This window comes from Trachypithecus francoisi, unplaced genomic scaffold, assembly GCF_009764315.1.
Source record: "Trachypithecus francoisi isolate TF-2019V2 unplaced genomic scaffold, Tfra_2.0 Lachesis_group5, whole genome shotgun sequence".
Taxonomy (NCBI): domain Eukaryota; kingdom Metazoa; phylum Chordata; class Mammalia; order Primates; family Cercopithecidae; genus Trachypithecus; species Trachypithecus francoisi.
Window position 1 is genome coordinate 131,748,840 of NW_022681470.1, and position 27,864 is coordinate 131,776,703.

A 27,864-nucleotide genomic window follows, 5' to 3' on the forward strand; every position below is an offset into this window, starting at 1 on the left:
TCACTGCAGCCCACACCTCCTGAGCTCAGGTGATCCTCCCACCTCAGCCTCCCACACAGCTGGGACTACAGGCATGCGCCAAGCCAGGCTACTTTTTTTTGTTGTTTGTATTGAGATGGTGTTTCCCCGTGTTGCCCAGGCTGGTCTCAAACTCCTGGGCTCAAGTGATCCGCCCTCTTTGGCCTCCCAAAGTGCTAGGATTACAGGCATGAGCCACCATGCCTGGCCGACTGCCTATTTTTCGGCTTAGGTTCTATGAAGAATGTGTATCAGTGTGATGAAACACTTTGTAGATCTTAAAGGGAGCAGACTGGGTGGGGGAGAGGGGCCAGCCTGCCCAGACTTCCTGGGCTCTGGGTAGCATTCCTTCCTCCAGGGTATGGGCAGGACCCTCTTGGAATGAGGGTCTTCAAGAGAGCAGGCAGAGTGACCTTTGCCGGCTTTGTGGCTTTTATTATTATTATTTTTTTTTAGGGGAGAAGGGCTCCAGTTTATCTGACCTGTCTTGGGGAAGAGGAATTCTGGTTTCTATGGTTTCCAGGGGAGAAAGGGGCTAGAGGTAGGAGGGCAGGAGAAGGTCGGAAAGACTGATTCTGAGCTTTCTATGCCCTGCTCAGGGCCAAGGCCTTGAGGGTGGTGGGGGCGGGTGGGGGGGTTCTGTTTTCTGAGCCCCGGCTCATTTGCATATACGTGATTGATTAAATCGTTGGCCACTGGTGATTGAGCTCAATGTCTAACCAAGAACCAGGAACAACCAAATACTCTTTCACACTCCCTATCCCAGCCCTCCGGGTCTGCCCAAGACCCCAAACTGCCTCCCACGTAGCCAATTTTTCATCTGCCCTGCCTGGGTGGCTTAGGTGGCTTAGCCTGTAGTTTTCTTTTTTTTTGAGACGGAGTCTCGCTCTGTCGCCCAGGCTGGAGTGCAGTGGCCGGATCTCAGCTCACTGCAAGCTCCACCTCCCGGGTTTATGCCATTCTCCTGCCTCAGCCTCCAGGTAGCTGGGACTACAGGCGCCCGCCACCTCGCCCGGCTAGTTTTTTGTATTTTTTTTAGTAGAGACGGGGTTTCACCATGTTAGCCAGGATGGTCTCGATCTCTTGACCTCGTGATCCGCCCGTCTCGGCCTCCCAAAGTGCTGGGATTACAGGCTTGAGCCACTGCGCCCGGCCTAGCCTGTAGTTTTCTTTCAGTGAACTCCTCTTCATGTCTCAAAACCCTTGCCAGCAGCCCCCTCATCTGGGGAGCCTGTCTTGCAGGGGCCCTGCCTGTGAGTTCTCACCCACTGGGGACAGGGGTGTCCCAGTCCACTTCCAACTCTCTCAGACTGGGGCCCCTTCAGGATGAGGCCTGGACCCAGAGTCTTAAGCCCTCATCCTCCAAGGTCAGGCCCTGTCTCTTGCAAACGTTCCCAACTATCCACCTTTTGGGCCAGTTCCAGTGGTGGAAACTTTCCGGCCTCCAGGCGCTTGTTTTGGAAAGTTCCTGGGGGAGCTGCCCCGGCCTGCCCGCTGGGTTCCCACGCTCCCTTATCAGCGCGCATGAGGGGGGCGCCCTGCTGTGCAGGCCTCATTCCTCCCCTGCCTGGGCCCTGCCCGCCTGTGCATCCCCTCCCCTTTCCGACCAACAACCTCCCCCTCCGGTCCACCCCTGCCAAGCCCTGCTGCAGGTGGGGAAACAGGCCAAACAGGCCCCATCCTTGTGAGCCCCGTGGGGACAGAGTAACTTTGTCCCCCCTGAGATGGATGGGGAGCGGACATGGGGAGCCAGGGGATGGGACTGCCTGGTACGTGCTGCTGCCCACGAAGGGGGAGTAGGTGGCAGCGTGGCTCCGAGGAGATGCTGGCTTTAGAGTTCTGGTCCTCTGCCTGTTTCCCCTGCAGTGTCTCTGACCCAGAACTCCTACCCCCCCAGAGGTCCAGCTTCCCTGCCCAGCTCCACTCCCTGGCTTATGGCTGGGCGCATGCCTCATTGTCCTCTTGTAAAGGGGGAATAGGCAGCCATGCGCCCCTGGGGGCTGCGGAGCGAGCGAGGTGAACCTAGACGCGCCGCGCTCGTGGACGCCTGGCCACTTCCGCCAGACGGGGACCCGATGGCCACGATGGCTCTGGGTTGTCGGGCCTCGAACCGGGTCTCCAGACATTGGGCCCCTCCCCCACAGCGCGGGAGAGGCGGGGAAGGGGGCGGGGCGGGGGCGGGGCCGCAGTGCTTTTCTCCGGAGGTCGCGCGCCCGAGAGCCCGCGCTGTTAGCCACCGCTGCCTGAGTCGACTGTGCGCCGGTGAGTGCGGTTCGGGGCGGGGATGGCCTCCCTGGGGACCCAGGCTGGCTTGGCCCGGCCGCTTAGAGTCCCCGCTGACCCCCCTGCTCACCCCTGGACTCCAGCCCGCCGCGATGGAGGCCGCCGCCCAGTTCTTCGTCGAGAGCCCGGACGTGGTCTACGGCCCCGAGGCCATCGAGGCGCAATACGAGTACCGGACGACGCGCGTCAGCCGCGAGGGCGGCGTCCTCAAGGTGGACCAGGGGACTGGGGAAGGGGGCGTGCTGGGGAGAGCGGGGCGGCGCGGGGAGAAGGGCATGGGACCCGGGGTTCACTGCGCGGCCTGTCTTCAGGTGCACCCCACGTCCACGCGCTTCACCTTCCGGACCGCCCGGCAGGTGCCCCGGCTCGGGGTCATGCTTGTCGGCTGGGGCGGGAACAACGGCTCCACACTCACTGCCGCGGTGCTGGCCAACCGGCTGCGTCTGTCCTGGCCCACGCGCAGCGGCCGCAAGGTGGGGGCGGGAGGGGCGTGGTGGGCTGGGAGGCTTGGTGGGAGTCCTTGCGGGTGGGGGCGGGAGCCTGCAGGGGGCGGGGCTCTGCGGGACCGGGGGGCTTTAGGAGGCGGGGTTCTGCGGGGCGGGGGCTGCAGGGTCGAGAGACCTTCCCGGGGCTGGAGGCCTGTAGTGGGCTAGGGACCTGCAGGGGGCGAGGCTCTGAGGGGCGGGAGGGCTTGCAGGGGGCGGGGCCTGGCTGCAGGCGGACCCCGGGGAGGGGTTTCGCGAGGTAGCTGGGGCTCCTCGGGAGTCTTACAGGGGCGGAGCTTAAGGTGCCGGAGGTCTCGGGGAGGGGCCTGGGGGCAGCGGCTTCCGTCCTGGCTGGGAGCCCGGAACTGAAAAACGCCCGAAAGTGGGGCGGGGCTTGAGAGTCTAGGCGGGGCCCAGGCCGGGTCGCGGCCCCTTCGCCACGCCCCCCCGTCACCTCACCGTGTCTGCTGCCCCCCCAGGAGGCCAACTACTACGGCTCGCTGACTCAGGCGGGCACCGTGAGCCTGGGCCTGGACGCCGAGGGCCAGGAGGTGTTCGTGCCCTTCAGCGCGCTGCTGCCCATGGTGGCGCCCAACGACCTCGTGTTCGATGGTGGGCGGAGCCCTGGGCCGGGGTGGGGCGGGATGGGAGATTGGGTCTGGAGGGGCCCAGGATCCGGGCAGGGCCGAGTGTGAGGATCCCCCCAGGCTGGGACATCTCATCGCTGAACCTGGCCGAGGCGATGCGGCGCGCGAAGGTGCTGGATTGGGGGCTGCAGGAGCAACTGTGGCCGCACATGGAGGCCCTGCGGCCCCGGCCTTCTGTTTACATCCCCGAGTTCATCGCGGCCAACCAGAGCGCGCGCGCGGACAACCTCATCCCGGGCTCGCGCGCGCAGCAGGTGCTGTCCCATCCCGCATCCCTTGCTCCCTGCCACCTGTCCACTTGGTTCCCCCTTTTTGCCCCACCCTGCGAGTCCAGGCCCCATTTGACACCCGGGGAACTGAGTGACCCAGGCCTCTGGGTCCAAGAGCATATACACCCGCTCCATCCTCCCCACACTCTCTTCATCCTCCCCACACTCTCTTCATCCTCCCCACAGCTGGAGCAGATCCGCAGGGACATCCGAGACTTCCGGTCTAGCGCAGGGCTGGACAAAATCATCGTGCTGTGGACGGCGAACACGGAGCGCTTCTGTGAGGTGATTCCAGGCCTCAACGACACAGCCGAGAACCTACTACGCACCATTGAGGTGGGTGCACGCCCGGTGGAGTGGGTCAGGCAGGGCCAGTCCCAAACACAGCTCTGTGCTGACTGCCCACCTTGCCCACAGCTTGGTCTGGAGGTGTCGCCCTCCACACTCTTCGCCGTGGCCAGCATCCTGGAGGGCTGTGCCTTCCTCAATGGGTCCCCGCAGAACACCCTGGTGCCTGGAGCCCTTGAGCTCGCGTGGCAGCGCCGGGTTTTTGTGGGCGGAGATGACTTCAAGTCAGGCCAGACCAAAGTCAAATCCGTGCTCGTGGACTTCCTCATTGGCTCCGGCCTCAAGGTGCGTGGGCCTAGGGGGCTACCGAGTGCAGGAAAGGGGCCTGGGCCGCGAACACCTGGCTTGTGGCGCGGCAGGGCCTGCAGCTGCTGGGGCGTCCCTTGTACCCACAGACCATGTCCATCGTGAGTTACAACCACCTGGGCAACAACGATGGGGAGAACCTGTCGGCGCCATTGCAGTTCCGCTCTAAGGAGGTGTCCAAAAGCAATGTGGTGGACGACATGGTGCAGAGCAACCCAGTGCTCTATGCGCCCGGCGAGGAGCCTGACCACTGCGTGCGTGGGGCGCGGGCGCGGGCGCTGGGTTGCCCGGCGAGGGGTGGTGGGAACCCGGGCAAACTCCTGCTGCACTCCAGGTGGTCATCAAGTACGTGCCGTACGTGGGCGACAGCAAGCGCGCGATGGATGAGTATACCTCGGAGCTGATGCTGGGCGGAACCAACACACTGGTACTGCACAACACGTGCGAGGTGCAGTGCGGCTTCAGGGACTGCTGTGGGAGGCGGGGCTTGGCCACCGCCCCCACCTCCTGACCCACCCGTCTCGTAGGACTCGCTGCTGGCCGCACCCATCATGCTGGACCTCGCACTGCTGACCGAGCTGTGCCAGCGTGTGAGTTTCTGCACTGACGCCGACCCCGAGCCGCAGACCTTCCACCCCGTGCTGTCCCTGCTCAGCTTCCTCTTCAAGGCGCCACTGGTGCCACCGGGCAGCCCGGTGGTCAATGCGCTTTTCCGCCAGCGCAGCTGCATCGAGAACATCCTCAGGTGCGCCCTAGCCTCCAGGTTCCCCATTCAGGGCCCAGATACCCCCTGGCTAAGCTATGCACAGGGCTTGGGGGGCTATAGGTGGTGTCTGGTTCTGCTAAGCTGTACGGCCTCTCCAGGGCCTGCGTGGGGCTCCCGCCACAGAACCACATGCTACTGGAGCATAAGATGGAGCGCCCAGGGCCCGGCCTCAAGCGAGTCGGACCCGTGGCTGCCGCCTGCCCTGTGTTGAACAAGAAAGGACCGGTATCCGCTGCCACCAACGGCTGCACTGGTGATGCCAATGGGCATCCGCAAGTGGAGGAACCTCAGATGCCCACCACCTGAGCCCCTGGTCACACAGCTTCCCAGCTCTTCCTCCCCGCTGGCCCCCAAGACCCCACCTTGCCAGGCCCCCACAAAGACAATAAAGGCGCTGCCACTCTTAGCCCTCCTTCCACCTGGGGTTCTTGGGGCCTGTGTCCTGACTCTGCCTCCCTCTATTTCGACTCTGAGCTCCCAGCTTCAGTCCCACTCCCTCTGCCCATGGTCATCACTCCAACTCCCAGGGAGAGCCCAGAACCTGGAGCCTCGCTCTGCCCCCAGTTCTCAAAGGTGGGGCTAGATGGGGGCGTGGGGGAACATCAGACCACAGGGTGGAGGGTGTGGTGGCCAAAGGCCAAAAAGGGAATCTCAGACAAGCTACCAAAAACCAAAACCAGCTTCCATTTATTGATGGGCCCCACCCCCTGACGTCCTGGGGAGAGGGGCCCCCCAAAGAGCCCTCTGGGACAAAATACAAATGGCAGGAAGGGTCCATACAGAAAAGAACGTCTCTGAGGTCCTTGTGTTTTTAATAAAATGATAAGTCTTTCGTGTGGGGCCTCCCAGCCGGGCAAGCCTTGATTGGCCAGGAGTCCAGGTGCCCGAGGTGTGACCTCAGCCCCTCGCCCTGAGCAGGGGTGCTGGGCAGAAGCCTAGGCCCGCAGAGGCCCGGGGCTGCCGCCCCATCACACGCTCATGGTCATCCCTGGCGAGTACTGCGGAGAGAGGAGGGGGCAGCGCGCAGGGGCCGAGTTTAGCTTCGGAAGAGGCTGAGACCCGCCCCCAGGGACAATGGGGGACAGGGCAGGGCTGGGTCCTGGGCAGACGGGTTGGGGATAGGAGGGAACGGGGGAGGGGCGATGCGTGGGGAGGCCGCCCTGGGGCGCGGGTCCCGGGGTGGGGGCGGATGGCATCGGGACGGTGAAACAGGCGTGGGAGGTGGTGGGGCGTGGGGAGAGGTTGGGGAGAGGGGAAGTATGCCGCGGCCGCCCCCCCACCTGGCCCGCCGCGGTCACGGTCTTGCTCTGGCCCCCCGGCCGCCCCGCCGGGGCCTGCCCGCCAGGCCCCTCCGGCCCGACGCCGCCGCGGGGGGGGAGTCGACGCAGTCGCTTACGCTTTCGCTCGGGAACGGGTGCAGGAAGGTCCCGGCGGCCGCCATCTCGCCGTCGTCCCGCGGGGTGCCCGGGGCGTTGCTCAGGCCGGCCACGGCGCCGGGAGAGCTCTGGGGGCGGCCTCAGTCAGCGCGGAACTCCCTGCCCCGCCCCCCCCCCCGCAGGAGCGTGGCTTCCTTACCTTCGGCAACCCGTCCATGTCGCCCGAGCCTGCGGACCGACAGACACGGGCATCGGCTCAGATGTGCTGACGCCAGGGCCCCCGGCCTCCAGGAGCCGAAGACCCTCGCGAGCTTCCTCCGCCGCCGCGCCCCCACCCCGCACAGTCCGCCAGGAACCCCCGGACTGAGGCCAGGTGGAGGGTGGGGCCTGGGGGGGAGGGGCGGTCAGTGCATCCCCTGGTTTGGGCGCTGGATCCCGCTCCAGGTCGGGGCAGCCCGTCACTGAGTGGTCCCCGGGGGGCTCAGGGCGCCACTAGACGCCTCCACCTGATAGGTGGACTGACTGGGGAAGGGAGGCAGCCAGGGAGCGCACGGGCCGGGAAGGCAGGCAGGCAGCGTGGGCGGGAGCAGGGACGCCCACTCACCCAGGGATCCGTTCACATGGTGAGGCTCCATCGCACTCATGGCGGCCATGGGGCCCTCTGGGCCAGGGCCAAGCGGGAACTGCAGGCATGAGGACAGCGTGGGTGTCGGGCCACCCATTCCCCCAGTGGGGTCACCGCCTCGAGAAGCACCCCCGCAAGCCCCCACTCACATTAGCCCTGCCGGCGCCCGGCCCGATGGGGTTCATGATAGTGTACATGTTTTCGCTGGAGTTAGTGGAATCTGGGGGAGACCAGGGGACAGGAAGGGTGCCAGGTGTAACGGGGTTTCCCCCAACCATACCCACCCTAGCACACCCCGCCTCTGCCTAGGCCATACCTCCAGGGCTAGGCATGATGGGTGTTCCAGGGGGCCCACCTCCTCCTGGGGGTCCCTGCACACAGAAGGAGATAGGAACTGTGAGAAATGGCCCCTCATCTGCCATCCCGCAGCCCCTGCCCAGGGGTGGCCCAGCCTTGCTCAGACTTACCGTGTAGCTACCGGGGGATGAGGAGGAGTAGGGGATCTGGAGACAGGGGCAGCTGTGAGCAGTCAGCCAGGCCGCTCGCCCAGTGCCCCTCCCACCCCACCCCAGGCCTGCCCACCCAGCCTTAGGCTCACCGAGTTTCCACTGGGGCTGGCCCACGGGCCACGAACTCCTGGGCCCCTGGAAGAGACGGTGGGTGACAGACTCCGGGGCTAGTCCATGTGGATCACAGCCCCCACCACGCACCCCCCACACCCTGCTCCACTGTGTCCCCAGACAGGCCACAGAGCAGATGTTGCTGGAAAAGTGGCCACCGCGAGCAGCCAGGTTCCAATCTCAACCCATCACTGGCCCCGGGGCACTAACTGCTACTTCAGGCCTGTCTCCCCTCAGTGGCCATGAAATAAACAATATCCAAGACTGTCCTGAGGGTTCAGGGCCTGCCCCAGCTGACCCAGCCATGAAGCTGGTGGTGGCCTGTGAACTGCACACTCTGGGGGTCCCCGAGGGTCTTACATGTTCATGGCAGGCAGGCCTGGGCCAGTAAGGGAGTTGGGTGGGGGCCGCATGCCACCTCCATAGCTCTGCGGAGGCAAAGGAGCTGTGAGGGGCAGACCGGGGACAGCCCGAAAGCCCCACCCACCAGGGCTCCATGCTTACCTGGGGCCCCACGCTGGCCATGCCCCGAGGAGGCGTCACCCTCTGCATTGGGCCGCCCATGCTCGGATGCCCTGGGGTGGGGCAGAAGGAAGGGGACTCGGACCTGGACCATTCCCCAGTGTGGACAGCAGGGAGGCAGCAAGGTCAGGGCTCTGAGAGCTGGAATTGTGATTGATGGGGGGATAGGGGCTGGAGCTTCCCTACTCACCCTGGGCTCTTGGGGAGGGCTCCATGGTGCCAGGGAGGAGGGGCTGGGAGCCGGGGAGGCCTGCAGGAGGCTGCAGAGGGGGTGCGGCACTGAGTGTGGAGTGCTCTCTCCCCGGCCCAGCTCCTGCCCCCCTCCCATCATCCCTTTCTCACCTGAGTTGGCATCCGCAGGGTGGGCCGTGGGCCCCCTGGGAAGCGCGGTGACATGAAGGGCTGGAAGAGGTGGGCGGGGATCAGCACCTCCCCCCACCCTCTGGCTCCCAAAGCTACCCCATTTCTGCTATGCTGGGGGACCCCTGACCTGGGGAGCCCCCTCCTTCAGAACCAGTTAGCAAAGCCTGGCGGTGCCAGGCGGCCAGGACCTCATGGCTTGGGGGCAGGAGGGGGCGGCACTGGGGGAGGGGATGTGTGTGTGTTAGGGGCAGGCACCACAGCTCCTTACCTGACCGGGAGGCCCCATCATGGGGGCGTTGGGGTTGTGGGGGGATGGCTGGGAGCCCGAGGGGCCCTAGGAGGACAGAACCAGGTGGGTTGGGGGGAATGAGGCCCTACTGGGTTTGGCTGAGGAGGGGAGGGGCTCCATGGAGGCAGAGGGGTGGGCCAGCCTATGGGACAGGGACCCTGTGGGAAGGCTTGAGGGCAGGACTCAGGCACCAGTGGTCACCAGGACCACTGTGGCCACTGCATCCCCAAGCACCCTGTGCACACACATGTACAGGCCAAGCGTGCAGACACCCACCCTCCACTGCACTCGGGCCCTCCCTCGCTGGCCCCTGAAAGGCCCACCTGGGCACACCTGCGACACAGAGGACCCTCCCACTCAACTCCAGCCTGCCGGCCTCATGACCTCTGCCCACGTGGGACCCTCATCCTCAGACGCATGTTCACCCAGAGTTGGGGGCCAGGGGACTCCAGCCTGGGCCATACCTGGAAGAAGCCAGCTGCCATGGGGCCTGCGGCCATTGCATCACCTGGGGCCATACTCCCCATCACAGGGCTGGGGGCAGCTGCAGCGCTCTGTAGGGGTGTGGGAAACCGAGAGGGCCAAGTCAGGGCACTTGGACACTTCCTACCTGGGGTGTGCCCCCTCCTCTCTGCAGGTGGCTGGCCCCATGGGACAGCCAGCTGGCATTGGTCAGTGAGCACACTGGGGTTGTCGCCTGAGAATCTGTGGGTCTGAAGACCCTGTAGGACCCAGGATCCAGTGCTGCCCTCATCTCGCACAGACCTGTCCCCCACTCCAGACCCATCCCAATGGGCCCTGCATCATCCTGGCTGGCAGGACAGCTCAGCTGGGTCCCCAGCTCTATCCAGGACACCCCAAATAAACACACACACACAAATATGCCGGCAATTTCAAGAGCATCCCTGAAGGCTCTACCTTAGTGCAGCTGTGGACCCGTCCCACCCCACCCTGCCCTTCGTCCAGGAGGAGGAGGAAAAGCAGGATTCTGGGGTGGGGTTTCCTTCCCCCAGCCTCTCTCAGATGGAGAAGGGGAGAAGACAGGGTGCTAGAGAGGGGACTTCCTGTATCTGCCAGAAATTCTGGTGGCAGCCCATACCTGGCTGGGGACCAAGTTCTAGACCTGTCTGCTATGGGGCCTACAGGGTCTGGCAGGGGGAAGGTGGGAAAGGGGATATGAGGTGGGGAGGGAGGCCCGGTCTATGAGGGCAAAGGGACACCTCTGGGGACAGGGAGGGGAGAACTTCTCTCCTGGCCTCTGTCTGTATGGTCCAGGCCAAACCCCAACCCCCAAAAAGAAGGGGAGGGGCTCTCTCTGGGGCTGGCCCAAGCCAGCACATAGGGACGCGCAGGTGTTTGTGGCATTAACTGATGCCACTTGGGCTCAGAGAAGTTGAGCACTCTGCCTGCAGTCACACAGCGTTTCCTGTCCTCAGGGACTGCTGAGAGGGGTCCCCTGCCTAGAGCAGGGCCCCAGGAGAAATCCTCCCTCCCGGTGTAGGGCTGCGGGCTGGCTCCTTCTCTGAGGTTAGCCTCAAGCCTTCCGCCAGGGTCCTAAGCTGGGGGAGGGGGTGGAGGAAGGAGCCCCCTAAGCTCACCATGATGGAGAGCACTCCCAAGGCCCAGAACAAATCCTTTGAAAGCCCTCCTGCCCTAGGGCCCCACTCCTGTGCCACTTTCTCAGTTACAAACTGCCAAGTCCCCTCTGGGCCCCCACCCCACCCCCTCCCGCAAACACAATGGCCTGGAGCAGCTGCGCTCCCAGGCGGCCCCTCGGGTCCACTCCCGGAGGGTGGGGAGGGGGCACCTCTGAGCCCTGTGTCTGTCCACCCCACAGGGAGGGCAACCCCCTCTCGGGCCATAGAGGATGCCTGAGCATTTCCTGGTCGCAGAGGCTCCACCGCAGCCTCCCCCCCGGCCCCCTGCGCCCCGCAGCTTCCCAACTCTAGGCTCCGAGGAGTTAATCCCGGGCGGCGCGCCCTCCCCGGCGGTTGGCCAGGGCCGGACCCCCTACGTCAATCATCCCTGAAGAGCAGCCGGCCCGGCACGTGTTGCCATGGCGATGGGCTGGGCGCTCCGGCGTTTCCTGGAGACGCCAAGGTCGGCCTGGAGCCGGGGAGGGGCGGACAGAGCACCCCGCTCAGAGGGCGGGAGAAAGGCGCGAGAGGAAGGGGCCACCTCTGTGCGGGTTCGGCGGGCAGGGCGCCCCCAGTGAGAGCGAGAGCAACGGAGGCGACGGCATGGCATGACGAGTCCCCACGGGGATTCGGTCACCCCAGGGCTTGGGCGGCCTCCGCCCTGGGCCCTGCGGTCTACACTCCGTGCAGGCGCTGCCATGGTAACCGCTGCGCGCCTGGGAAGCGTTCTAGCCGACTCGCCAGCGTTCTAGCCGACTCGCCAGCTCCGCCCTCCTGGCCCGGCGGGGGCGCCCAGAGAGGATGCTAGACCCAGACAGCAGGGATGGGGGCAGAGTCGCCCAAGTCCACAGCTCCAGACACCCCCGGGGCCCCAGACCCAGCGGGACTAGGTCAAGGGGACCATGGGGGTGAACAGCAGTGACGCCAGGAGGGCTTCAGCGTGCCCAGCTCCCATGCAGTGTGCTGGAGGCATCTTCAGAGACAGGGGCGCCCTACCCCTCAGGCTGCCTCTGCCTTGCTGAGGCCTGCCCTCTGGCGCACAGGGGACAGGGAGTGGGTGGGACTGGCGCCCCCCAGCCGCCCACCGGCAGAGCCAGCACCTCCCCCTCAGACCCAACAGAGGGGGCCAGGTGGCCCAGCGCACAGGATGAAGGGAAGGGCTGCCATCTGCTGTCCCATGACAACAGGAGGCCACCATCCCCTGGTGGTTAGCCAGGCAGGGCCTCCACTCCAGGCAGGCCTCTGACCTTTTCTAACCCAGAAGGAAAATGACAGCAGAGAGGGAGTGGGCAGCTCCAAGTACCCGGCAAGGTCAGAAAGTGTCCTAGTGCCTGGCCCATCAGGCACCCCCACCGGGGCTCCCCGCTCAGAGGAGCAGCAGTGACCCCCAACGCACACATGGCAAAGGAGGAGGAAGGCAGTGAGCTTCCCCCATCTCTACGCAGGCTCACAGGAGGGGTGGGGAAATGGCAACCACCCAGTGCCCCGAGGAGGGTGGGAGGGCTGTGGGGACCCTCAGAAGCGTGGTGCAGTGAAAAGAGCTTTCCCTTATTCTGTGAATGACCCTGGACCAAGGGGAGGGTGGAGGGACCCCCAGAAGTGGCCAAGAGCCTGAGTGGCAGCTGCAGCTCTTCCTGTCAACCCCAAACTACCACCATTCCCAGCCCTCCTCTAGCTGTGCAACCCCCACCCCACCTCCCCAGTCACAGGCCCAGCAGACCTCCCACCCTAGAGCCCCCGAGTCCCTGGGGCTGGGACTCACATAGTCCTGGAAGGCCTTGGCCTCGCCGGAGTGCTCGCAGGCCTCTCTCCGGTCAGGCGCTGCACAGTACAGATCCCAGAACACGCTGTGGGCGGCAGGGGTAGACAGTTGCTCCACGTGCCCCCCTCAACCCCCTTCCACAGCCCACCCACAGCAGCCCAGCACGCACCACCACCAGGAGTGCAGGAACCCGGGGGGCTCCCCCAGCGTGATGTTCTTCTCCCATCGGATCTGCAGGGAAAGGAAGGTGGTGAGGGGGTGGCCCTACCTGACCTTGCGCCACCACGCAGCAGGGTGCCCAGAGAACATCTGGGCAGGGAGGGAGTGGGGAGGGAAGGGTAACTGGGTGGGCAGAAGGCCCCAGGATGTGTGGCAGGTCCCGGCTGGGCATGTGGGCCAGATGCCTGGATGCCAGCCCGGGCCCGGACCCCGCCATATCCTCAGTTCCCAGGGCCATCAGAGTGGCAACGCGGGCCCACTCCCTGGATCCCCAGTGGAAATGGAGGAGGACCCTGGGGTGTGGGTGGGGAGGGAGGGCCAGGCTGGAGGCAGCGGCTTACCTCAGACAGGAAGGTCTGGGCTGACTTCTGGGCACCGATGTGCAGCAGGTACTCATAGACGTATAGCGCTAACCTGTGGGGGCAAGGTGGCCCAGGGGGCTCAGGCTCTCCAAGGCAAAGGCCCATCCCAAAGCCCTTCCACCTCTCAGGAGGGTGGGTGGAAAGGTGGCCTCCCACCAGCTGCTCAGCAGGGACAGCTCATAGTTATCCATCGACGTCCTGCAGGCCCCTTCCAGGCATCCCTGACCCCCAGTTCTAGGCCGAATTCGGCTGTGTTCCACACTCCCTCGAGGACCAAGTCCTCGCCCTGTCCTGCCAACACTGTGACTTCAGAGAGGCCTCAGTGCTGGAGAGGTCTTCTCCATAGAGGAGTGTCATTCCTGAGTATGTGCGGGGTGGGTATGACCAGTGGGCACCCTGGGCCATGTAATGTGCTCAGGGCCCACACCCAAACTCATCCCCAGCCTTCCCGGCCCAGGACGGAAGGAGGGAAGGGGCCCTCCCCCCGACATCCCCCCCATTCCCTGGACCCCATCTCTTCCTTGGGGTCACTGCCCATCCACTGTGGTGGCCTCAACCCTTCCTGCAGACTATCCCCAGTCAGGGCAGTGGTGACCCTGGAGCAGTGTCTGGGGAATGGAGGTGGGGGGCCAGGGGAGGTAGGACCCGCAGTGCCACGTCTGCAGGGGTGCCGCCCTACCCAAGCGCCCACAGGGCTCTGCCCAAGTCCCCAGCCTGCCAGGGACCCCTGGACTCACCCTCTCAACCACTGCGTACCCCAAGAGCTTGGACCTGGGCCACCCTCACCCAGTCAGGTGGCTCCAGCACGGCCCCCTGCAGGTCATGGAGAGGCTGGACTGTCCACCCCGCTCCAGTCCAGCTGCCACACCAGACAGCAGAGGACAAAGCCCTCATCCAAAGGGGTGCCCAGTCCTGTGGCACCAGCCCTTCTGGACCTCCCTGGAATGAGCCGCCCCCTCTCAGAGCTCTTGTACTATCCAGCTAGGGACCCACGAGGGTCTGCTGGGGGTTGGGGGACTCTTGGATTCAAGACAGGGTACCAGAGGGCCAGCCTGAGGCTGAGCCCTAGAGGCGAGAAGCAGGCAGGCCTGGGGGCCCTTCCAGCCGCCTCCGGCTCAGCTGCGCCGCCCTCTCTGGCTGCCGGCCCCATCCTAAAATAACCTTCCTTTGACTCACACTCTGCTCCCTCTCAGTCAGGCTGCTCCAATCCCAGCACCCACCACCTATCATATCCCCCAGGTCCCTTTCAGACTTCCAACCCTCAGGTTCCTGCCCCAGCCCCTAGAGAACATGGGGACTTCCTGCCCCCAACTGGTCTGCAAGGGCACTGCCCTTGCCCCAGATCTTATCCTGCCTCCCCTCCTTCATTCATTCACTTCATTAGTTCCTCCAGCATCCATGAAGTGCCTTTTGAGCAATGCACACCCCCAGCCCCTGTCCTGGAGGCCACGTTCTTGAGGGTTGAGACAGAGACAGGCAATACCTGTCAAGAGAGGTGAGCTCTGTGGCAGCCTGGAAGGCGCTGAGGCTATGGAAAGGCAAGTGGGGTGGCATCAGGGAGGGGAGGCGGCCCAGGGCGGGGTGCACCAGGCTCACACTGTACCATGTGAGCTGTGAAGGCCACCCTTGGGGCAGGGATGGGGCAGGACACACAGCGCCCAGTGGTCAGCCCTGCATCATCACACCACTCTTCGAGAGAGTGCTCCCAGGCCAGATCCTGCTAGATCCTGACCTCACACCCCTCCAATCTCCCACACCAGCTCTTCCTCCACTTTCCTGGCCCCACGGCCTGCACGCCCGCCTATCTAGCTCACTTCTGTGGCACCTTGGCCCATCTAGAGGCTTCTGAGCCTTTCCCTGTGGCTAGCGGCTGACAGGCCTGCATCCATCAGTGGAAGTGGAGCACACAAGGCCAGACTGGGCAGGTTCAAGGGGCAGACCGACCAGCCTGGGGAGCCCAATGCCAACCCACCCACCAGGTGCAGAAGAGAGTTCCCACCCCAGCCACTTGGGGGTCAGAGCAGGGGGCATGAAAGGCCAGAGTGGGGTAAGACAGAGTTGCGGGAATGCTGGTGAGCTGCCCCAGGAGGGCGGGGGCAGTGGGAGATCCTGCCGAGGCTGCATTCTGGGGCACGGCTGTCCAAGAGGCCCAGGGGGAGTCCTGAAGAGAGGGCTGCCAAGGGTTCTAGCTGCCTTGTCTCCCATTCCCTGACTGTCCCCATGAGCACCTAACCCAGGAGGTGGCCCCCCCAGAGGCACCCTACCCTCTCCTGCTGTCCTCCTGCCTCCAGCCCTGCTGGTTACCAGCTCTGTCCTCTGCTCTGCTCTCCCTATGCGGCTGCCCGTCCTGTTTTGATGATGCCTTCAAGTAGGGGCTGTCCAGAGGATGCTATGGCCTGACCTTCCCCAAACTTGGGATCCACTGTCCACTTGACATCTAGAGGCCCAGCCTCGACATCCTGAGCCCCCACCCCTTAGCTTGGCCTTTACACACACGTCCCATCCAAGGAGCCTCTGGTGGTGTGTACACAGGCGTGCACCTGCATGAGATCCCCCAAGCTGTCCCCAAACATCACTGCATTTAAAAAAACACTCAAGGAAACCTCTCTGACTCAGGCCCCTCTCCTCACCTCCACTGCACACCTGAGCCAGGCCACCCACCGTCTCCCACCTGGATTACGACAGACTCCCCCCAGGCACTGCTTCCCCAACCCCCACGTTCCTTGTTCAAACCCTCCTGTGCACCGCCCCCCCCGCCACAACCCACACACTGGCTGCCCTGCCACCCCAGGGCCTCTGCGCACTGTTTCCCTGCCTGGGGCACTTCCGCCCAGAGACTCCAGGGTCACCTATCAGGGGCTTCCCTGTCACATGGAAGCCCACACCCTGCTCCGTCTCCCCCTCTGAGAGTTTCTGTCTTCGCCCCTGATGGAATGTGGCTTCAGGAGGGGTGGGGACTCGGAGTCTGCTCACTGTGACGCCCTTAGAATGGAGCTGGGCATCCTGGGCCCCCAGTCACCCCAGTGAATGAACAAACCGGCCCGGGGACCCCCTCCTGGGATGCTGGGAGGATCAGGCGAGCCATGGGGTAAGAACTGATGAAGGTCAGCAGCTTTTCTGTCCACATTGAGGATTTGGGAATTTCTCCTGGGAGCGATGGGAGGCCAGAGGAAGTTTTTGACTTTGCTGATTTCCCTTCCACATTAGTCCTTTTATTTTAAACAGGATTCAGTCTCCAGGGAAGAACTGTGGGTTGTTATTGTTTTGCGTGAAAAGTTTTGAAGCCTGGCTGTTCGGCCAGGGAGTTTTGGGACCTACAAAGCCCTCCCCTCCCAGAGGACGGCTTTGGGGGCCAGGTCTGGGGGCGCCACCGGTTGGGGCCCTGAGCTCAGTTATAGGGAAGGGCTCTGGATGCAAATCACCTGTGCCCCCTACGGGCCACTTGCCCTGGGTCGGCACAACCTCTCAGGGCCTGACGCCTACGAGGGCTCCCTGTGCCACACGGGCAGGTGGCCAGAAAGGACCATGGGGAGGCACCCGGAAGAGCAGCAGGCAGCCCTCCCTGCAGAAAGAACACAAGACCCGGAGGACATGGGGCGCCTGGACCTGGAGCCAGCATGAAGCTACACAGGGAAGCAGAGGCAGGATGGGGTGCTAGCTAGCGCCTGGTGGCCTGAAATATACCACAGCTACCTCCATAATGACGGGAGTTACCCTAATTACCGAGAATGGGCACAATGGGTACTCTCTGCTCAGCGCCCTCCTGAACACAGACGCTGCTGGGACAGGAGACACCTGCCACTTACGGCTGTCACCGTGCCATCCGTCACCAGGTCTCACTGCTGTCCCCAAAGGGACCCTCCAACCTTTGCCATCCTCCCTCCCGTGCCAACCCTAAAGGCCGGGCCTTTGGCAGCTTCTTGGCAAAGTGGCAGCCTCTCCTTACTACCCTCCACACCTGCCCCTCATAGCCATTTCCAGCCAGGGGCCAAAATGACCATGTCCAATTGTGAATCCCATCCCTGGCTTTCCTGCCAGGCTGATGAACAAGCCACCGGCATCCATGTGCCGGGTCAAAATCAAGCCTGGGAGAAACCCATGGGCTGCCAGGCGACACCAACCATGGCTGTGGTTCATGGACCTCTTCTCAACCTGCCTGGCAGCGCTTGAGTGTTGAAGGATATACACACCCCCCTCTTCTTGCGGGTGGCCTATTCAGACCCCAGCCTCCCTTGGCCCACTCTGCTGCCCCCGCACTCCGCAGTCACCACCATCTGCTGCAAGCCCCCGAGGGCAAACACCCACCAGGTGCTCAGTCCCTTCCTGGAGCCAGCTGGCCGAGACCTAGCGTGAGCCGGGGAGGCCTGTAGGCTCCAAGGGCAGCCAGAAGGGGCTCAGGATTGGGGCCAGAGAGAGAAGGAAGGAGGCATGAGGCTCAGTGCAGGAAGAAAAGTGCAGTGCTGCAGAGTCAAGGTTTGGAGCAGTGTGACCCCTTCACCCCATTTCACAGAGGAGGAAACCGAGGCCCAGAAGCAGGAAGTGGCTCGCCTGTGGTGGATACTTCCTGAGAGCCGAGTGGCTGCACCAGTAGGTGCTCCACCTACGGGCTCCTACCCAGTCCTTGCAAAGATCCTGAAAGACGGGTCGTCCACATTTCAGATGAGGAAACTGAGGCCTGGGGCTGCCTCTTAGAGCTCACCTGTGCCAGAGAAGCTGAGTCCTCATCAGGTGGCTTCCTCTCCAGGGCCCTGGTGTCCCTTTCGGTGAAATGGGGGGATGCAGCCATCTGGTGTTTTCCAGGCTTTCTTTCATAGCGGAACCTCACCTCCAAACCAACACTTACACGAGACCCTCTCCGTGAAATGGAAGCATGCAGGCTGGCTCTGGCCAAAGATGGGCCCCGCAGCCTCCCCACTGGCAGCTGAGGGACTTCCGAGAGCCTTGAGTCCCCAGACCAGTGTCCCCAGAGCACCTCTGCTGGGCAGGTTGGGGTGTGGGAGGACAGTAAGGAAAGGGGACCAGGAATGCAGCTAACCCCCTCACCCTACCACTCCCAGCTCAAACCTATGAAATCTCTTCCTTCTTACTTGGGTCCAGGCTGCCATCAGCTCTCTTTCACCGTTTTTGTTTTTTTTTTCTGTTTGAGATGGAGTCTTGCCCTGTTACCTAGGCTGGAGGGCAGTGGCACGATCTCAACTCACTGCAACCTCTACATCCCAGGTTCAAGTGATCCTTTCACCTCAGCCTCCAGAGTAGCTGGGATTACAGGCACCCGCCACCACGCCCAGCTAATTTTTGTATTTTTAGTAGAGACTGGGTTTCATCATGTTGGCCAGGCTGGTCTTGAACTCCTGACGTCAAGTGATCCACCCACCTTAGCCTCCCAAAATGCTGGGATGATTATAGGCGTGAGCCACCATGCCCGGCCTCCCCAGCGGTCTTTGAGACAACTGTGTCCACATCCCCAGGGACTCCCAGCCTCTGTTCCTGGCCCCTCTAAGCCCCGCTCCACCTGGGAGTCAGAGCACACTTCTGCACACACAACCAACTGTGGCCCATCTGGCACTCTTGCAGGCTGCCTCTTCCTACACCTGGGCCCAGCCTCAGGTCCTTTTCCTGGTCCCACCTCAGGGCCTTTGCACTTGCTGTGCCCTCCACCTGACATCCCCTCACCCTTCACTATATATCATCCACTTTGCTTTCTCCAGGTAACTGGATACCTGCCTCCCTGCTGGGGTGGGGGCTTCTTCAGGGTCACTGACCCTGCCATCCCGACCAGACCCTGCCTTCCCGATTGCCACACCCTGGGACACCCAGGGCAGATATGCTGAACTAGTGAACGATCCTGATTCCCACTGGGTGGGTGGTCGCCTCCAGAGCCAGCAGCTGGCTGGAGACACACAGGAGACAGACCAGGGGTCCAGGGGTGACCATAGCAGACACCTCCTGCTTCCAACCTGAGCAGGAGCCAGAGGCCAGTTTCAAAAAGTCTTTGGGTTTAAGGGTGCTTGGAAACGGAGCTCATCTTCCTAACTGCACACAGACAAGGGAGGCCCGATGGTGCAGCCATTTGCCTACCACCTTCTGGCCAGAACAGCCTCTTCTCCAAAATGACCCAGAGGCTAAGCAGAGGGAACAGTCATCTTTGTGGAGGGGTGGGGTATCCCAAGTCAGCCTAGGCAGAAGAGGTAGGACGGGGACACTCAGCCAACATCCGGGGCTCCTCTCCAGCACCCAGACATTCAAGTCCTCACTCCTGGCCTGGCCCTCAAGGCGGGTCCTCATGGGACCCCTCCCTGCTGACCCAGCCTCCTCTCTGCTTGGGTGGCCAGTTCCACACCCCGGGTCACTCCAGGCGGCTCAACTTCAAGGATCCTGCAAGTCCCCCATCAGCTATGACAAGACTCCCCTCCTCCTGGGCACTTTTTTAATTTTTTTTTTTTTTTTTTGAGACAGTCAGACTCTGTCGCCAGGCTGGAGTGCAGTGGTGTGATCTTGGCTCACCATAACCTCTGCGTCCTGGGTTCAAGCGATTCTTCTGCCCCAGCCTCCCCAGTAGCTGGACTACAGGCGCCCACGCCCAGCTAATTTTTCTATTTTTAGTAGAGACAGCGTTTCACCATGTTGGCCAGGATGGTCTTGATCTCTCGACCACCTTAGCCTCCCAAAGTGCTGGGATTGCAGGTGTGGGCCACCACGCCCGGCCTCTGGGCAATTTCACTAACACTGCAAACTGCCCCGTGCCCTTCCTGCGGGACGGTCACAGCTTCAGGCACCTTTCAAATGCTCTCGACCCGGAGAGCACACTCGGCTGCCTCGCTGCCTCCCGACCCCGAGACACCTCAGCCCCACTACGACCCTTCCTCCATTCGCACGGTGGAACCTGCCCCTACCAGCCTGAGAGCGCCTGGTACCCACCGCCTGGAGCCACGCCCAGAAAAGAGGGGCCCTCAGTATGCACTCTTCGGTGGTATCAAGAGAGGGGCTCCGTCGTCCCCACCCGCCCCCGGACTGTGAACCGTGCGGCTTCCCCAGGGGCCCCACACAGCTGCTGGGGCCAGGGCAGACAGGTGGCCGCGCGCCCCTCCAGCCGCCCTCCAGGTCTTCCCCAGGCGCCCGGGATCCCCGAGCCTACACTCTCGCTCGTCCCGGAAAACTTCGCCGACCTCGATCACCGTGCGTCCGCAGCCTCGGGCACCCACGTCTAGGGGAGGCCTCGCGACCCCCGAGTCCCGCTCGGGGATCTCGCGCGCCCCCTCAAATCTCGCGCCCTCGGGTTTCGCGCGCCCCCGCCAATCTCGCGACCCCTGGAGCCGCTAGGGTCTCACCCGTTCACTCCCGTCTAGCGCCCCTCGGGTCGCCCGCCACCCCTCAACTCCGGTGACCCCTCGGGGTCTTGCGCGCCCCCCGCCAATCTCTTGCCCCTCGGGGGTCGCGCAGCCCCGCCAATCTCGGGACCCCTCGAGCGCGCTCAGGTTCCGCGCTCCCCGCCGCCCGCGCCCACGTGCCCCGCGCGGTACCCGCCCGCGCCAGAGCCCACGGAAGAGCGCGGACGCCGAGCCCCGCCCCCGGCCCCGGCCCCGCACTCACTTCTCGCGGGCCTGGCTGTCGGAGGGCACGGCCGAACCCTTGCCCCCCTTGGCGTACATGCTGCTCCGCGCCGCCGCCGCCGGGGCCCACACCTGTCAGGCGGCGCCGCGGGCCGCGCTCGCCGTCGCCATAGCTACCCCGCGCCCCGGGCCTCACCGCCCCGAGCCCCGGGCGGGCACCGCGGGCATCGTCCGCGCGGGGGAGCTCCAGACGGCCGCAGCGGCGGCGGCAGCGGCGGCTCCAGCTCCGGCCCCGGCCGCAGGGTGGCTTTTTTTTCCTCCCTTTCCTCCGCGCGGGCTGTTCCGGGAAACGCGCGCTCCCCTCCTCCCGCCGCGCGCGCCCCCGCCCGCTGCCTCCCCGCCGCCCGCGGGCGCCGCTCTTAAAGGGGCGATGGCGGGCGCGCGGGTGGGTCCCGCCGTCGGGACCGCGGGCCAAGCGCGCACGCGCAGTGCCCGTTGCAGGGGGTGGGGGCGCGGCTACACACTCGCGGGTCAGGATCGGGGACGGCCACCCAGGGACGCACAGCTGATCGCGGCTGCACACGCGCGCGCGCACACGTTCACTCACCTCAAATGGAGCCAGCCACCCAAATTGTACACCCAGCCACACACATTTGCAGCGACACTCAACATAGCGCTTTACACAACAAAAATATACCCCGCTGCTGGAACGGCTGCGGATAGCCCCATAAAGCCTCAGGCAGTGACACTGGGTGTCTCACCCTGCAGAGCTACCCACACTCAGCACGGGTGGGAACCACCGCACACACAGCCTGCCCAGCGACACACATACACTGCCACACACCCAGCTAACACACAGTGGCCGTCCTGGAACAACTAAACACAGGCCACCGCACGCAGGCACCCAGCCTCACGCAGAGGCACGCTTATGCAAGGCCATGCCACAGCTTCCAACAGCCGTGGACAGAGCCCACGCCGTTAACTCACAGTCACCTTGGGGCGCACTATTGCGGCCTCCTGAGAACCACACCCTACCCAGCTCCACAGTCACAGGGCCTGCGGACACTCAGCCTCCCGCCCGAAGTCACACAACACAGACACAATCCAGACACACAGACACAAAGTTCCTATAATACCCAGGTTGTGGGAGCCACCCGGCACCATCCTCAAATAACACCCGGTTACAATACTAGGTGCTGGGTTTGGGCTTCTCAGCCTCGGTGCTGTGAGCTGTAAATGGGACGCATCCCACCTTTGTCTGCGGGAGTCAGGGTGCAGGCAGTGGGTGCCCTTTTCCCCTTCTAGGACCCTTCATCTCCCCACCAAGGGTGTTCAGAGAGAGTGGGGGCGGATACTGAGGCAGGGACCCCCGCAGGGCACGGGTGTCCGGGTACCAATGGGTCGTGTGTGGACAGGCAGGGTACGGGAAGGCGGTGCGGTTGACTCTAGGTCTAGATGTTCCTGTGTTTGCCACGGCTATTCCTTTTTTTTTCTATGTGTGTGCAAACACGCGGCTCCTGTGTGAGTGCACGTGTGCATCCTTGTGCGTGGGGAGCTAGCAAACACCCAATAAGTGATCGCTGTCTCGGCGACTGTCCCTGGCTGCGCGGTGGCAGTTATGGGTCCGAGGCGGGCCAAGTCGCCCAGTGAGGTTGTGTGCACAAATGTGTGCCGAGTGTGCACAAATGTGTGCCGAATGTGCACGTGTGTGCCTCCGCGCGTGGGTGGGCCGTCAGCTCTCTGGGACCTGTATGTGACTGTGCGCTCACGTTTCGTGTGTGTGTTTGTGTGTGAATGTGTGGACGTCTCTCGCTGCCAGCTGACCCCCAGATGCCTCCCCGATAGAGGCTGGCCCCCCAGTACGTGAGAACCCTTCCGCCCACACCCCAAGCCTTCTGGCCGGCGGGAAGTCGGGAGCCGCCGCGGCTCCAGACCCGCGGAGAGGAAGGGAAGGGCAGGGCCGGCCCCAGCCCCGCCTCCTCCCCGAGGGGCCTCGGCGCGGGAGGGGGGACGCCAGCCCTTCTCACTTCCTGTCCAGCCGGCCGCCCCCTCCCCCAGCTTCCTCTCCCGCGGGCCTCCGGGCCCCGGCTGCGGGAAGGAGGGGCTCGCACAATTCCGCAGGGCCTCGGGCTGGCGACGGCCCGGAGCCTGGGGGGCCACGGGAAGCATGGGCTTCGGCGTCCAGGTCACTCTCATCCTAATGACCGCCCCTACCACTGCCCACCCAGCGCCTACTCCTAATGAAGCACAGAGAGGGTGTGGCTCACCCAAAGTCACACAGAGCCTTGGTGACAACCGGGGCTCCCAGGCCCGGCAGATGCCCCTCCTGGCACCCCCAATTTAATCTCCCAAAGCTCCGTGGCTCACCAGGGCCCCATGTGCCCTGGTGGGGTCCCTCGCCCCGTGAGCCACGGTTCCTTGGGCCAATGTGAGTCTTCACCCCATTAAACATGCACTGAGCGCCTTCTGTGTGCTGGGCTCCGGAGACCCAGCCGGTACACGTTGCTGCCTTTTAGGGCCCAGAATCTGATGGGGGAGGTGGACAGTCAAAAGCTGGAGAGTCAGTTGGGGCAATTTCAGGGAGTGCCACGTGCATAAGAGGGTGGGGATCCCTGGTGACAGGACGGGCGACGGCAGGGTCGGCCGGGCTCCCGGGGGAGGGCGGAGGCGGAGGGAGGGAGGGAAGGAGGGAGGGAGGCGGAGGCGCCGGCGGCCCAGAGAGTTGCGATGGGGGAGGCGCGGAAGGCGGGAGCGAGGAGCGCGGTTCTCATGGCAACTGGGAAGGATCTCCAAACACAGCCTGGGCGCCGGCGGGAAAGTGCGAGGGTAGCGGGCCCTGGGTCCCACGCGGCGTCGGGGAGGCTGAGCCGCGCGCACTCCCAACCAGGGTTCACGCCTTGCGGGGGCAGAACCTGCAGAAAGGGCCCCCTCACCCACGGGAAGGCCGGGCAGGGCGGGGAGGAAAAATAACGGGGGGGGGTGGATTCGAAAGACCTGGAAGTGGAATATTCAGACTGTAGTCACAGCAAGTGCTTAGGCCCTGAGGTGGGCACATGGTGAAGGCGCTGGAGGCAGGGCCAGGAGGCAGCCGTTGCGGGAGCAGTGGGAAAAAGAGGGGGATGATGGCAGGGAAGGCAGAGAGCTAGACCACGCCCAGCGGGGAGGGGGTGAGATTTTTTTTCTAGACCACGCCCAGCGGGGAGGGGGTGAGATTTTTTTCTAAGAGCAATAGGGAGCCATGGAAGGGTGTGGAACGGCGAAAAGAGGATGGGATTTTAAGAAGCTCCATGGGAGGTCGCACGTGGTGGCAGCGTGTGCCTGTAGTCCCAGCACTAAGGAGGCCCAGATGGGGGACGGCTTGAACCCAGCAGGTGAAGGCTGCAGTGAGCTGTGATCCTGTCACTGCACTTCAGCCTGGGCGACAGAGGAAGACCCTTACTAAAAATTAAAAAAACTAAGAAGCTCCGTGGGGTTGCCAGTGAGATCAAGGTGGCACAGAGTGGGCAGGGAGGTTGCCCCAGTAAGGGGCTCAGGTAGACAGGGGTCCAGGGCAGGTCCTTGGCTGGGTCTGTGCTTCTTGGGGTGGACAGTGGTGAGTCACCCACCACAGATGTCCCTTAAATACGGATCAGGGCCTGTGCCTGGAGGAGCCCCTAAGGAGAATCTGCTTTTAGGACAAGGGGGTTGCCGGAAGAAGGGGCCGACTTTGCCCTCACCCTGGATCCACCCTGCACAGCCCCACCCACAAGCCTTTGCGCTAGCGGTTCCTGCCGCCTGGAACGCTGTTTCTCTGGCTTCTGCCCTGGCCTACTGAGGCTCCTCCTTTGGCCAAGAGTTCCTCCTTGGTCCTCCTGGTGGAGGAGGCGAACTCCTCCTCTTCCTCCTCCTCTTCCTCCTCCTCTTCCTCTCCCTCCTCCTCCTCCAAGCCTTCCCTGGGCACTGCCCCCACAAGACTGTTTCCGCACAGTCCCTAGTTGGACTTGGCAGTATTCAGATGAAATAACGCATCCCGTCCTCAGTTGGCCGCCTCCGCCTTCCTCTGGGTCCTGTCTCCTTGAGGACACAGCAGTGGGGGGCCCATGAGCACTCCCGATTCCCGCAGAGGAGGCCGGATTGGGTTTTCCTGCTGGTGGTTTTTACTCTCCATAGGTGGCGGAAGCGGCCTCCCTCCCTCCTCCTCATTAAAGTGGGGGGCCCTGGGAGGGGCCAGGACCGGGGCTGGCGGCCCCTGCAATCCCTCCCCAGCCGTGCGTGGGAGGCGGCCACAGCTGGGAGCCGGGTCTGTGTTAGGAGACCGTTTCCTCTCAGAAGCTGTAATTATGGGTAATTTTCTAAATGCAACACAAAAATTAAAACTCAAACAACACCAGGGTGGGAGCAGCCACAGCAGCTGGTGAACACGAGGGTAGGCCGGGGGTGGTGGGGGGTGGGAGGAGCTGGGCCTTCTTTTTTTTTTTTTCTGAGACGGAGTCTCACCCTGTCGCCCAGGCTGGAGTGCTGTGGCGCCATCTCAGCTCACTGCAAGCTCCGCCTCCCGGGTTCACGCCATTCTCCTGCCTCAGCCTCCCGAGTAGCTGGGACCACAGGCACCCGCCACCTCGCCCGACTAATTTTTTGTATTTTTAGTAGAGACGGGGTTTCACCGTATTAGCTAGGATCGTCTCAATCTCCTGATCTCATGATCCACCTGCCTCGGCCTCCCAAAGAGCTGGGATTACAGTCGTGAGCCACCGCGCCGGCCAGGAGCTGGGCCTTCAACCCAGGAAGGCTGAGGGGTGGCCAGCACGGGCAGAGGGGTGTTCAGACAGCCTCCCTCCTTGGACAGCCAGCTAGTTTCTGAAATGGGGATTACACCCCAAAACTAGTTGCCAGGAGGCGGAAATTCACAGAGACTCTGGGCCTGGGTTTGAACCCAGCTGTGCCGTGGCTCACTGTGTGGCCTTGACTGGGAGACCAGCTGAACTTCAGTGACCCCTCCAAGCCATTGGGTCATGCCACCAATCCCACAGGGCTGCAAGGGACTCCGGGTGACAGAAGGGATACAGGAGGGCCTGACTGAGGAGCCTCTGCCAAACCTACAACTTCCCACTCCCATGTCCGTCCTCCTAAGAGCAATAGGGTTAACCAAAGCTTAACCAAAGCCGGTACACTGCTGTGCTTCTAGCACCTTCTGTGGCTCCCACTGGCCACATATCAAAGCCCCACCCCTCTGCCCTGCACTCGAACTCCAGAGTCAAACTAACTCTTGGGAACTGGTGCGTCCAGCTTCAATCATCTGGTAACATCCTCCTGCCAGACCAAAGAAGGAGGCAGCATCTCTAAGTTTTCTTTTTAGAGATGGGGGTCTCACTCTGTCACCCAGGCTGGAGTGCAGTGGCACAATCACAGCTCACTGCAGCCTCAGCCTCTGGGCTTAAGTGATCCTCCCACCTCAGCCTTCTGAGTAGCTGGGACCAAACGCGTGTGCCACCACTCCCAGCCATCATTTCTTCTCCCCATGTTACAGGATGGGGAAACTGAGGCTTGTAAAGGAACCAAGGATGTCATGTGAGCGACCTATAGGTGATACCCCACCCATCGGAGTGCCTCCAGTACCCTGCCTGGTCTGGGAGACTCAAGGTGGCTCTTGGAAATCCCAGGTCTGGGAGGAGGGTCTGTAGCAGCTGCTGGTAGCTCCGGGTGCACGCTGGCTGCAGGCCACCCTGGGCCTAACCACGTGGCTGCACTCCCCACCTCCAGCCTCTGCTTCTCCTCACCTGCAGCTTTCTCTGGCCAAGGGAATACCCTTTCTTTCTTTCTTTTTCTTTCTTTCTTTTTTTTTTTTTTTTTGAGACGGAGTCTCACACCGTCCCTCAGGCTGAAATGCAGTGGCACAATCTCTGCTCACTGCAAGTTCCGCCTCCAAGTTCAAGCGATTCTCCTGCCTCAGCTTCCCGAATAGCTGGGATTACAGGCCCCCGCCACCACGCCCGGCTGGTTTTTGTATTTTTGGTAGAGATAAGGTTTCACCATGCTGGCCAGGCTGGTCTTGAACTCCTGACTTAAGGCGATCCGCCCACCTCGGCCTCCCAAAGTTCTGGGATTACAGGTGTGAGCCACCGCGCCTGCCCTGGGAATGCCCTTTCTAAGGGCATGCCAGTCTCCCTAAGGTCTCCGACAGGACTGAGCTTCGTTTCTCACCACCTCCCCTGCTCCTGGGCACCCCCTGCAGGGCCCTTCCCCGGCTCCCATGGCCGGATACCCATGTACCCCACATTCTCAGTGTGCCATCCTGGGTCTGTTTTCTGGGAAATCAAACTGAGGTTGGGGGTAGATAAACACCCCACAAGGCCGGGTGTGGTGGGTCACACCTGTAATCCCAGCACTTTGGGAGGCCAAGGCGGGTGGATCACCTGAGGTCAGGAGTTTGAGACCGTCCTGGCCAACATGGTGAAACCCCATCTCTACTAAAATCACAAAAAATTAACCAGGCGTGGTGGTCATGCCTGTAATCCCAGCTACTCAGGAGACTGAGACAGGAGAATCACTTGAACTCGGGAGGCGGAGGTTACAGTGAACTGAGATTGTGCCACTGCACTCCTGGCCTCTGCTGAACCTACAACCTCCCACCCTCAGGTCTGTCCTCCCTCCCCCACTTCCACAACAAGATCAAAAAGACCAAAACTCTGTCAAAAAAAAAAAAAACCCAAACCCAAAACACCCCACACTCCTTTTCCCCTGAGTGGGACCCCTCTGAGATGAGCGTCTACACTGTCCCTAGCTGTCCCAGGTGGGTCTGAGCGCCACTTATCCACATGTGTCATGTCTGTTGGCAGTTGGAGTCCCCTGTAGAGCTCCTTCCCTTCCTGTCTCACGTCCCATTCCCTACCAGGAGCTTCCTGGGGTCACCTCCCAGGTACCCCCTCACCCCACCTGATCCCACCTGGCCTTGAATCCTCAACTCAGAGCCAGTTACTGAAAGCCCCACTATGCACCCAGCGCTCTGCTTCAGTGCTTTTGCTAAACCTCAACCAGTTGCCTTCGCAGCCTCCACCTCCCGGGCTTAAGCAGTCCTCCCACCTTGGCTTCCCAAGTAGCTAGGACCACAGGCATTCTCCCCATGTTACAGATGGGGAAACTGAGGCTCATCACGGCATCAAGGGTGTCCTGTGAGAGACCCATAGGTGGCACCTCACCTATGTCTGAGAAAGGTTCAGAGCAGCAAAGCAACTTGCCTGGGGACACACAGCAGGGAGTGGAGGCACCAGGTCTGACTTCGAGGTACCCTGGCAATGCCCATCCCTCACCTCATCTCTCTAGAGTGCCAGCCTCTGCCTGCCTCCTCCTCCTTTTTTTTTTTTTTTTTTTTTTTTTTTTTTTGAGGCAGAATCTCATTCTCTTGCCCAGGCTGGAATGCAGTGGTGTGATCTCAACTCAT

At 62.8% G+C, this 27,864-nt stretch overlaps 2 protein-coding genes across 13 annotated transcripts; one reads left to right on the top strand and one right to left on the bottom strand.

Moving 5' to 3' along the window:
• Positions 1-1,200: 1,200 nt before the first annotated feature.
• On the top strand, positions 1,201-5,562 carry ISYNA1 (inositol-3-phosphate synthase 1). 2 transcript variants are annotated; one of them, XM_033198843.1, is made up of 11 exons: positions 1,205-2,280; positions 2,385-2,513; positions 2,613-2,774; positions 3,266-3,398; positions 3,494-3,687; positions 3,889-4,038; positions 4,120-4,335; positions 4,446-4,610; positions 4,691-4,804; positions 4,884-5,101; positions 5,221-5,562. In XM_033198843.1, the coding sequence occupies exons 2-11, from the start codon at positions 2,394-2,396 to the stop codon at positions 5,426-5,428; spliced, it is 1,680 nt and encodes a 559-aa protein (XP_033054734.1). In that variant the 5' UTR covers positions 1,205-2,280; positions 2,385-2,393; the 3' UTR covers positions 5,429-5,562. The 2 variants fall into 2 exon arrangements, with proteins under 2 accessions (XP_033054733.1, XP_033054734.1); XM_033198842.1 differs by having other exon boundaries at positions 1,201-2,280; positions 2,385-2,774.
• A 221-nt stretch (positions 5,563-5,783) lies between these two features.
• SSBP4 (single stranded DNA binding protein 4) lies at positions 5,784-21,336 on the bottom strand. 11 transcript variants are annotated; one of them, XM_033198853.1, is made up of 18 exons: positions 20,488-20,798; positions 12,877-12,949; positions 12,486-12,547; positions 12,317-12,401; positions 9,382-9,471; positions 8,897-8,962; positions 8,608-8,667; positions 8,456-8,525; positions 8,248-8,318; positions 8,104-8,171; positions 7,722-7,767; positions 7,591-7,626; positions 7,440-7,494; positions 7,273-7,343; positions 7,103-7,181; positions 6,698-6,726; positions 6,519-6,626; positions 5,784-6,120 (listed from the first exon to the last, which is right to left on the bottom strand). In XM_033198853.1, the coding sequence occupies exons 1-18, from the start codon at positions 20,544-20,546 to the stop codon at positions 6,091-6,093; spliced, it is 1,158 nt and encodes a 385-aa protein (XP_033054744.1). In that variant the 5' UTR covers positions 20,547-20,798; the 3' UTR covers positions 5,784-6,090. The 11 variants fall into 11 exon arrangements, with proteins under 11 accessions (XP_033054744.1, XP_033054737.1, XP_033054741.1 ...); XM_033198846.1 differs by lacking the exon at positions 20,488-20,798 and adding an exon at positions 17,597-17,865 and having other exon boundaries at positions 6,403-6,626; XM_033198850.1 differs by lacking the exon at positions 20,488-20,798 and adding an exon at positions 17,597-17,863.
• Positions 21,337-27,864: the final 6,528 nt, after the last annotated feature.

Coding starts and splice junctions, on each gene's coding strand:
- ISYNA1 (XM_033198842.1), top strand. CDS start 2,394: ATGGAGGCCGCCGCCCAGTTCTTCGTCGAGAGCCCGGACGTGGTCTAC. Junction 2,775..3,265: donor CCACGCGCAGCGGCCGCAAG/GTGGGGGCGGGA, acceptor CTGCCCCCCCAG/GAGGCCAACTACTACGGCTC. Junction 4,336..4,445: donor TCATTGGCTCCGGCCTCAAG/GTGCGTGGGCCT, acceptor TTGTACCCACAG/ACCATGTCCATCGTGAGTTA.
- SSBP4 (XM_033198844.1), bottom strand. CDS start 17,709: ATGAAAGAAAGCCTGGAAAACACCAGATGGCTGCATCCCCCCATTTCA. Junction 12,950..17,596: donor ACTCAGCTTCTCTGGCACAG/GTGAGCTCTAAG, acceptor TTGCCCCCACAG/GTTAGCGCTATACGTCTATG. Junction 6,727..7,102: donor CCATGTGAACGGATCCCTGG/GTGAGTGGGCGT, acceptor GTCGGTCCGCAG/GCTCGGGCGACATGGACGGG.